The 10704-nt window shown below is 45.9% G+C and overlaps 1 protein-coding gene across 1 annotated transcript in view; it reads left to right on the forward strand.

The window, feature by feature from the left end:
- Window positions 1-10156, forward strand: part of LOC115819732 (lysophosphatidylcholine acyltransferase 1) — a 24982-nt gene extending 14826 nt beyond the window's left edge. The window contains exons 5-14 of the mRNA XM_030783234.1: window positions 143-203; window positions 455-513; window positions 1473-1507; window positions 2359-2413; window positions 3279-3361; window positions 3606-3731; window positions 7371-7524; window positions 7799-7897; window positions 9137-9278; window positions 9969-10156. Coding sequence (XP_030639094.1) covers window positions 143-203; window positions 455-513; window positions 1473-1507; window positions 2359-2413; window positions 3279-3361; window positions 3606-3731; window positions 7371-7524; window positions 7799-7897; window positions 9137-9278; window positions 9969-10156 — 1002 coding nt within the window. The remainder of the gene's footprint in view (window positions 1-142; window positions 204-454; window positions 514-1472; window positions 1508-2358; window positions 2414-3278; window positions 3362-3605; window positions 3732-7370; window positions 7525-7798; window positions 7898-9136; window positions 9279-9968) is intronic.
- The last annotated feature ends 548 nt before the right edge of the window (window positions 10157-10704 follow it).

A 10704-nucleotide genomic window follows, 5' to 3' on the forward strand; every position in this document is an offset into this window, starting at 1 on the left:
GCGATGTTAATGTACTGTTCACAGACGGCGTAATATTTCCACACAAATGACATTTTGGGAAATGATTCCGATGCTATAAAGTAATGTCTGTGTACCTGATGAAAGTTTTAGAGTGTGGTGTTTTTTTTTTCCTGCCCCTTAGGTAATGATATTCCCTGAGGGGACGTGTACCAACAGGTCCTGTCTGATCACGTTCAAACCAGGTTTGTCATTCTTTTATTGCTAACGGTGGAGTTTACCCAGCTTTTTAATATCACTAATATATTCATGCACGTTTCAGCGTTCTTAAATCACGGCCCAAATCACCATGCTCGACAGTCAGAGTTTATGGCAGAAATGCATGAATATTTTTTAGAAATGACAACCTCCCAGCATTCAGTCTGTTCTTGGCATCTTTCTCGTCCTATGATGAACGAAGTTGATTTTTTTTTTTTTTGTTTACTGTCCAATCCAGGTGCTTTTATTCCAGCTGTACCCATCCAGCCGATCGTTATCCGATACCCCAATCAGCTGGTAAGACCGATCGCATGACCAATTTAAGAACCCTCAGTCTAAGGCCTTGTCTCTCTGCCGCTTACTCTCTTTTGCATATGTTCATAACTGACAGATGTGCCAAGATTCTTGTGTGTGTGTATGTGTGTGATCTATAAAGAGAGAATGATGGCAGTCCCATCTGGCAGCCAGTAAAAGTGGCACGCTTTCCTCAGGCTTGTCTTAAATAAAAAGCTTAAATATCTCTCTGCCTGCCTTAGTTTCACTGTTTGGAATAAAATGGGATTAAGCCTCTGTACCGGAGTATGTGTAAGTGAGGAAGGGTGTGTCTGTGTTTGTTTGGGTTTGCAGTCGGAGCTAATTAATTGCATGTAAACAGGACACTGGTTATAACACGGTGTTCTCACTTGAACCCCTGGGTGTATCTTTAGCCTCATTCAAGACCTTTCAAAATCTCAGTTCCCTTTTTTTTCCATCCTGCAAACAGCAACCAAAGCAGGTGACAAAGTTCAAACAGCAAGACATCTTTCATTTCCTTAAGATCACTCTTCTTTGGAGTCTTACCTCATCATTTGTGGTTTTGCAGATTTGAAAGGTGTTCCATTTTGAAACGTCCTTCCCTCAGAGATATCTGTGGAGGTTAGCCACAGCGCCACAGAAAGTCAGTGCAGCGCCACTATACGCAGACAGCTCAGCCGCCGTTTTCGCGGACTGAGAAATGCTGAATTATAGCACCCTGTGTCATGCTGCTTCACACTTCCTCTTTTACCCCAGATGGCCACTGGGGGAAACAAACTTTGTCGCTCGACGTTTAAGAGCTGGCTCTGATGAGCTCTAGAAGTCATCCAGCATTGAGACCAGTCCTCGTTAAAAATGCACAGTGTTGTTGGTGACGGAGTTGATGTTGTATCGTTTTTTTGGGGGGGGGGTTTTCTGCGAGTTGCTTTTTGAATCGGTTCCTTTTCTCTCTTTTTCATCAGGACACTATTACTTGGACGTGGCAGGGCCCTGGAGCGTGAGTATTGGCTTTTTCTCACACTTTGAAAAGAAACCAAACCAACTGGAGAGGAGACCAAATCAATGAGAAAAAAGAAAAAATAACACGTGTGGATACCTTACAGAGCAGTTTTAAAACTTTGCGTCGTCTGGGGACTCTTAAAACTCTCGTTTTGGTGTTGTGACAAGCAGGTGAATTGAGCTACGTTGGGCCGGTTATCCTGGCCGCAGGTTAAGCCCAGTCCAGTACTGAGGGGATTATATACACGACAAACGTTTGTCTATGACCGGGCTTAATTGCTGTGCAGAAAATGCAGACTGTTGTATCTCTATGTTGCTGTTAGGTTAGCCATCTCCAGGGACCTCTTTGGCTGCGTTCCCAGCCTGGAACTGTAGCATGACAGAATCCTGGCCAGGGGAAACGGCGAAAAGCACAAAACGCTTTCTCTCAGCTGGATGTGCCGTTGAAAAGCAGTTTCATCCGTTATTATTACAAAGTGTCGCCCCAGTGTGTAATTAAAAGACACAGGCAGTCACTAAATGTGGATGCTGACATGTGGTTTTTGGACCTTAAAGATGGTTTTGGCGGCTTAGAAATGGACCTAAAATACAAGCTCTAAAATACAATTCTCGGAAACAAGAGACAAAAATTTATGGGGGAAATAAAATGAAAACTTTTCAGAATGCCCTGTGTAAGCGTTTTGTTTTTATAGATATAGAGAAATATGTGTCTTTATTTGTGAAGATTCGGCATCAGGGAAAACAGAAGTATCAGTAGCTCTGAGTTGTAAACTCTCAGTTCTAATTGATATTGATTGACCAGAATCATTTGTTTTGATTGATGGTGTCTGTGCTCTTGACTTTATCCAGGTTCAAAATCCTTTGGTTGACTCTCTGCCAACTTCACAATGAGTTTGAGATGGAGGTAAGTGTTGCTCCAACTCCTTATATTATAATTGCCCAACTGTTTCCCTCTCTCCAACACACGCACACACACACACACACACACACACACCACCCCTTTTCGCTCTCCACCTCATTTGAATTCAATTAGCGAATACAGTTTTAATGGCGGTGTTCCGCAGCCTTCTGCGGAGCTGGGGGGGGGGGTTTATTCGGACACAAATCACTGTGAACCGGTGAAATGAAAAGGCTAGCATATTCCGCCAGCCTCAGCCCTCCACATTAAAAGACCATTACATTGCTTTAATCACACGCCGCGTAATGGAAACGGAGGACACGAGGCTAAATCCTGTTGTCAAGAAGGAAGCTGCAGTAAGATAACAGCTCCCATTGGGTTCCAGTTGCATCAGTCCATGCAATAGTTTTACTGTGTGTAGTCAGTGGGTTGAACTGGAGGCTTAAGGGTTTGTTTGGTGTTTGTAATGTACGCTCTTAAGCATATGACCAAAACGCCTGAATGAAACTGATCCAAGCCATTCATCTTACTGTGCCTGTGACTGTATTGTCCTCAGGCTTCCTCAACCCTCGTGTCTTTTACAGAGCAATACATGCTTTCTTTCATAAGAAAGTCCTGTTTGAATTGTGTTAAAGCACAGGCTGTCTGTGTGTATGGTGTTGGTCTTTAAGTGTGCATGCGGCCAAGCTGCAGATTGGCACAGTTAACTGCCCTGTTTGAGTAGTCTTGCTGAGTCTGCAGATTCACTTCACAGCCTAGAGGTACCATACAAATTCAACCCACTGCCTCAAAGTACAGTACAGGTAGAGCCCACTGCCTGGAAGTACCTCTTTACAGTGTGCTCTCTGTGTTTGTGTGTTTGTGAATACAGTATCTGCCTATCTACACGCCATCTGAGGAGGAGAAGAAAAACCCAGCCCTCTTTGCCCACAACGTCAGACGTGTGATGGCCAAGTAAGTGTGGCAATGACACACACTCTCCCTTCTGTTAACATCTCTGTGACATTATGAGCAAGAGAGAGAGAGTGCAGACGTGAGGGTGTCAGGAGGTCTCACAAGGCAAGACCTAGAGACCTAGAAGTTCTCGACTGTGTGTGCGTACGTGCGTGCGTGTGTATGTGTGTGTGTGAGAGAGAGAGAGAGAAAATGTGGCCATGAGTAAGATGCATTTTAATGTATTGTGCTGTGTTGCGTGTAGGGCATTGCAGGTTCCTGTGACAGACTACTCCTTTGAGGACTGCCAGCTGGCTATGGCAGAGGGACAGCTGAAACTACCAGTGGACACATGTTTACTGGAATTCGCCAAACTGGTCAGGAGACTGGGGTGAGTATCATTAGTATTGTCAGCATAGAGATCCCGGCTTGTACTGTGCAACCAGTCCCTCAGCCTGCCATGAAAGAGTCTTACATGAACAGGATGTGCCAAAGCGCTGTTGCTATTGCTGCTGCTCCGCAGGATGGAGCGTAACTGGGGGCTCTCCCGTGAACAAGACCGTAGTGTTTAGACAGTTTTTCACAATGCGTCAGAGACTTCTCTCTCTCTCTCTCCCTCGGCTTAACTGTGACACAGAGAGAGTGAGAGACACGTGTAGTAGCACGTGCCCTGAGCAGTTTTAGTGGGGATCCACCGCATGGCCCTGTTCTGGAGAGGTAGAATAGATTAGCTTATGATGTAGATGGAGAGATTATGATCGGACGTGGTGATGATGAGTCAGAGAGGGAACTGTGTGAATCATATTGGGTCTGAGGAGTCATTTAATCACTCACTCTCTGCATTGCTCATCTGTGCAGCTCCTCACTGTCTCCTCACTGTCATGTCTTACCCTCCACAACTGACTCCTCACTGTCTCCTCACTGTCATGTCTTACCCTCCACAACTGACTCCTCACTGTCTCCTCACTGTCATGTCTTACCCTCCACAACTGACTCCTCACTGTCATATCTTACCCTCCACAACTGACTCCTCACTGTCTCCTCACTGTCATGTCTTACCCTCCACAACTGACTCCTCACTGTCTCCTCACTGTCATGTCTTACCCTCCACAACTGACTCCTCACTGTCATATCTTACCCTCCACAACTGACTCCTCACTGTCATATCTTACCCTCCACAACTGTCTCCTCACTGTCATATCTTACCCTCCACAACTGTCTCCTCACTGTCATATCTTACCCTCCACAACTGACTCCTCACTACCTCCTCACTGTCATATCTTACCCTCCACAACTGACTCCTCACTGTCATATCTTACCCTCCACAACTGACTCCTCACTGTCATATCTTACCCTCCACAACTGACTCCTCACTGTCATATCTTACCCTCCACAACTGTCTCCTCACTGTCATATCTTACCCTCCACAACTGACTCCTCACTACCTCCTCACTGTCATATCTTACCCTCCACAACTGACTCCTCACTGTCATATCTTACCCTCCACAACTGACTCCTCACTGTCATATTTTACCCTCCACAACTGACTCCTCACTGTCATATCTTACCCTCCACAACTGACTCCTCACTGTCATATCTTACCCTCCACAACTGACTCCTCACTGTCTCCTCACTGTCATATCTTACCCTCCACAACTGACTCCTCACTGTCATATTTTACCCTCCACAACTGACTCCTCACTGTCATATCTTACCCTCCACAACTGACTCCTCACTGTCATATCTTACCCTCCACAACTGACTCCTCACTGTCATATCTGACCCTCCACAACTGACTCCTCACTGTCATATCTTACCCTCCACAACTGACTCCTCACTGTCATATCTGACCCTCCACAACTGACTCCTCACTGTCATATCTTACCCTCCACAACTGACTCCTCACTGTCATATCTGACCCTCCACAACTGACTCCTCACTGTCATATCTGACCCTCCACAACTGACTCCTCACTGTCATATCTGACCCTCCACAACCGTCTCCTCACTGTCATATCTTACCCTCCACAACTGACTCCTCACTGTCATATCTTACCCTCCACAACTGTCTCCTCACTGTCATATCTGACCCTCCACAACTGTCTCCTCACTGTCATATCTTACCCTCCACAACTGACTCCTCACTACCTCCTCACTGTCATATCTGACCCTCCACAACCGTCTCCTCACTGTCATATCTTACCCTCCACAACTGACTCCTCACTGTCATATCTTACCCTCCACAACTGTCTCCTCACTGTCATATCTGACCCTCCACAACTGACTCCTCACTGTCATATCTGACCCTCCACAACTGACTCCTCACTGTCATATCTTACCCTCCACAACTGACTCCTCACTGTCATATCTGACCCTCCACAACTGACTCCTCACTGTCATATCTTACCCTCCACAACTGACTCCTCACTGTCATATCTGACCCTCCACAACTGACTCCTCACTGTCATATCTGACCCTCCACAACTGACTCCTCACTGTCATATCTGACCCTCCACAACCGTCTCCTCACTGTCATATCTTACCCTCCACAACTGACTCCTCACTGTCATATCTTACCCTCCACAACTGTCTCCTCACTGTCATATCTGACCCTCCACAACTGTCTCCTCACTGTCATATCTTACCCTCCACAACTGACTCCTCACTGTCATATTTTACCTTCCACAACTGACTCCTCACTGTCTCCTCACTGTCACATCTTACCCTCCACAACTGACTCCTCACTGTCATATCTTACCCTCCACAACTGACTCCTCACTGACTCCTCACTGTCATATCTTACCCTCCACAACCGTCTCCTCACCGTCATATCTTACCCTCCACAACTGTCTCCTCACTGTCATATCTGACCCTCCACAACTGTCTCCTCACTGTCATATCTTACCCTCCACAACTGACTCCTCACTGTCATATCTGACCCTCCACAACTGTCTCCTCACTGTCATATCTGACCCTCCACAACTGACTCTTCACTGTCATATCTGACCCTCCACAACTGACTCTTCACTGTCTCCTTACTGTCATATCTGACCCTCCACAACTGACTCCTCACTGTCATATCTTACCCTCCACAACTGACTCCTCAGACTCACTGTCTCCTTACTGTCATATCTGACCCTCCACAGCTGACTCCTCACTGTCATATCTTACCCTCCACAACTGACTCCTCACTGACTCCTCACTGTCATATCTTACCCTCCACAACTGTCTCCTCACTGTCATATCTGACCCTCCACAACTGTCTCCTCACTGTCATATCTGACCCTCCACAACTGTCTCCTCACTGTCATGTCTGACCCTCCACAACTGTCTCCTCACTGTCATATCTTACCCTCCACAACTGACTCCTCACTGTCATATCTTACCCTCCACAACTGACTCCTATGACTCACTGTCTCCTTACTGTCATATCTTACCTTCCACAACTGACTCCTCACTGTCTCCTTACTGTCATATCTTACCTCCCACAACTCACTCCTTATGTCCCCAGCATCTGCTCTTTTAGAGCAAAACACACACATATATATATATTTATATATATTTCATATTCAAGAACTTTGTTTGACACATACACAGTTATATACAGTATATAACTTGTAGTGAAATGTAAACTTGGTCCAACTCCTTAGACAGTGCGAAACAGAAGAATAAATGAGATAAAAATAAATAAAATAGATAAGGGGTAAAAATATGTACAGTAAGAATAAAACTAGACGATACCATGTGTGGGTAGGCCCCCAGTAACAACCGCAGCAAGTCCTGAGTCAGTGTTTAAGATTAATCTGGCCCGTAGGGCTGTATTGAGATTAATAAAAAACTGACTGGTGCTATTTAAGGGTTCACCGTTACAGCTGGTTTATGGTTCATTGCACTTATTTCCTTCCGTGTCTGTTTAAGAGGTTCTGTCATAATTGTCTGCTAGCCTGTTTTGTTTTATAGCATACCACTCCTTTATGAGTATGTGTGTGTTCCTGCACTAATCACCCACCTGTGTGGTTGGATTACTTCAGGTTGAAGAGGGAGAAGTCACAGAGGCTCCTGGAGGATTATGGGAACAAAGCCAAAAAACTGCAGGGGGAGAAAGTGAGTCTGGACGACTTTGCCCGGTTCCTGGACGTGCAGGAGTCCGACACGCTGAGGGACATGTTTGCCCTCTTTGACGAGGTAAAGGCCCTCTGGACACGAGTAGATGCTTCCGGATGTTTTTTTTTTTTTCTGAGGGGTGTTGTTGTGAGTGCGAAATGATGTGCGTTTTTTTTTTTTTTTTTTTTTTTTTCGTTCTCTGGTAAATGAGATTTTGATAAGGGACAGCTGGTCCTGCAGAACTTTAGTGTCTATCATTTCTTACAACACATGCCCATTAATTAATTGGTTTTCCCTTTCTCTCTCTCTGTGTCTCTGTCTGTCTCTGTGTGTGTGTGTCTGGTTTAAAATGAAGCATGAGGATGGTAAGATGGACATTAGAGAATTTGTAACGGCCTTATCCGTGGTGTGCAGACCTGCAAACACTTTGGAAACTATGAAGCTGGCCTTCAAGGTATGACCCCTCTTCCACAAACACACAAAACACACACAAGATACAATTCTGTCATCGAGATTCATTTTTGTTGTTGTTGCTGGGTTTTTTTGTTTGTTTGTTTTTTGCCATGAAACCAAAGCCTTGAGAATATTTCTGCATACTGCCTAGTTATTATCCCAGAAACATCTGGCTGATGAGAGCCACTTTGACTAGCGTGTGATTGTCATGTTTAAATCCAGTCTTCTGGGCCAGAGGCAGTGAGTCCTCTCGTGCTGTGCGGGCCCCGCTCTTCCTGTGGCGGCCTCTGTTTTCTGAGCTTTGCTCTGCGTGTAGATGTTTGCGGCCGTCAGTGCTGTTGTTATATGAGCTTTGCTCTGCGTGTAGATGTTTACGGCCGTCAGTGCTGTTGTTATATGAGCTTTGCTCTGCGTGTAGATGTTTGCGGCCGTCAGTGCTGTTGTTTGATGAGCTTTGCTCTGCGTGTAGATGTTTACGGCCGTCAGTGCTGTTGTTATATGAGCTTTGCTCTGCGTGTAGATGTTTGCGGCCGTCTGTGCTGTCGTTTTATGAGCTTTGCTCTGCGTGTAGATGTTTACGGCCGTCAGTGCTGTTGTTTTCTGAGCCTTGCTCTGTGTGTAGATGTTTACGGCCGTCAGTGCTGTTGTTTTATGAGCTTTGCTCTGTGTGTAGATGTTTACGGCCGTCAGTGCTGTTGTTATATGAGCTTTGCTCTGCGTGTAGATGTTTTTTCGGCCGTCAGTGCTGTTGTTATATGAGCTTTGCTCTGCGTGTAGATGTTTGTGGCTGTCAGTGCTGTTGTTATATGAGCTTTGCTCTGCGTGTAGATGTTTTTTCGGCCGTCAGTGCTGTTGTTATATGAGCTTTGCTCTGCGTGTAGATGTTTGCGGCCGTCAGTGCTGTTGTTATATGAGCTTTGCTCTGCGTGTAGATGTTTACGGCCGTCAGTGCTGTTGTTATATGAGCTTTGCTCTGCGTGTAGATGTTTTTCGGCCGTCAGTGCTGTTGTTTGATGAGCTTTGCTCTGTGTGTAGATGTTTACGGCCGTCAGTGCTGTTGTTATATGAGCTTTGCTCTGTGTGTAGATGTTTACGGCCGTCAGTGCTGTTGTTATATGAGCTTTGCTCTGCGTGTAGATGTTTTTCGGCCGTCAGTGCTGTTGTTATATGAGCTTTGCTCTGTGTGTAGATGTTTACGGCCATCGGTGCTGTAGTTTGATGAGCTTTGGTCTGCGTGTAGATGTTTGCGGCTGAAGAGGATGGGGCAGTCACAGAGGAAGAGCTGGCGAGGATCCTGAAGTCAGCCCTGGGCGTAGAGGAGCTGAAAGTCACGCGTCTGTTCCAGGCCATCGACGTGGATGACACGGCGAAACTCACCTTCGGTAAGAGAGCGAGAGTCTGCCGCTTCGTATTCAAGACACACACGTCTGACACACTTCCAAATCTTCGCCTGGCTCTTCCTCTTCCTCTCTCTCTCTCTCTCTCTCTCTCTCTCTCTCTCTCTCTCTCTCTCTGTGTCAGCTGTCGGGGCCAAATGTTGTTGTTGTTTTTCTGTCTGTAGGCCGTTTAAAGAAATGAGCAGTGAGGTTTGGGGTGACAGCTCCCTGCCTGGGTCTATGCCTGAAAGTCGCCACATTTAGAAAAGATGATTGCTCCACTACAGTTGTGTCCCGGTGGTAGCGAGTCAGACAGTAATTGAGGGAATTCATTATCTTGTCTGGAAATTTAGGTCAGCTGCGTTCCTGCAGAATTAGGCTTTTATGGATTTTCTATTGAACGCTTTTGGCTGTATTCTCTTCGTTTTATATGAATTTGAAGTTCCAGCCTTTTCGTAATTCGTCTGCACTAATATCCATGCCATCAAAGCGTTGGATAAAAGTTCTTTGTTAAAAGCTATTAAACAATATTCCTTAAAGACAGAGCAGATCGTCCCAAACCGATTGACGCAAACTCCAGTGAAATCTTAAACACCTTTAGTGCAAACTGTTCTTCTTCCTTCTAAATCATTCGCTTTTCTTTTCTTTTTTCTTTTTTTTTCTTTCTTCTATGTACCTGGCGCCCTCTTGTGGCAGACGAGTTTAGGAGCTTTGCCGAGCAGCACCCGGATTTCGCCGAGGATTTCCTCTATTCAGATAACAGTGGTTTCTGGAACCGTGGCGGGAGCTCCGCCTCCACCCCGACCGCCAACGGCTTCTGCGCCGACTTCACCCCCGACCATCAGCCCCATCGGGCCAACGACGCCCAGAAAAAACTCAACTGAGGCCCGCGGCTCAGCCCTTCTCTCCTGGAGAGAGAGAGAGAGAGAGACGGCCACAGGCTTACGTAAAGATAAAGCAGAAGTTTACTCCTCACGTGTTCAGCTGTTTGTTTTTCGGGGGTTTTGTATCTCGTCCTTGATTTGTTTCTCTGTCTCTCTTCCGGTTGTTTGATCCTGACCAGAGAAGGGTTGTGTGTGCAGCTCAGCGTGTGAATACTTGAAGAGAAGGCACTTACCATGTTCCCTCTGACCGACTGATTTGTGTGTTCCTGAAACACGAAACGGGGGGAGAAGAGAAGGGAAAACAAAGGGATATTCCAATCAGACACAACCCTTTCAAACAAAATCTTATTCTTTTTGGAGTCCCCCCCGCACCCACACCCCCCTCTCCGCTCTTTGTTATTTGGTTCGTTCCTTTTCTCGTCAGACGGTAGATGCCTTTTAAAAGAGAATGCTTTAGTGTTGACATGCATAGACTCTGATGCTTTGAAACAGTGTTAGAACAGGATTTTTAAAAGACGGACCATAAAGCGCCAGTGACTGATCTCTGA

This window comes from Chanos chanos, chromosome 8 (assembly GCF_902362185.1).
Source record: "Chanos chanos chromosome 8, fChaCha1.1, whole genome shotgun sequence".
NCBI classification, from domain to species: Eukaryota; Metazoa; Chordata; class Actinopteri; order Gonorynchiformes; family Chanidae; genus Chanos; species Chanos chanos.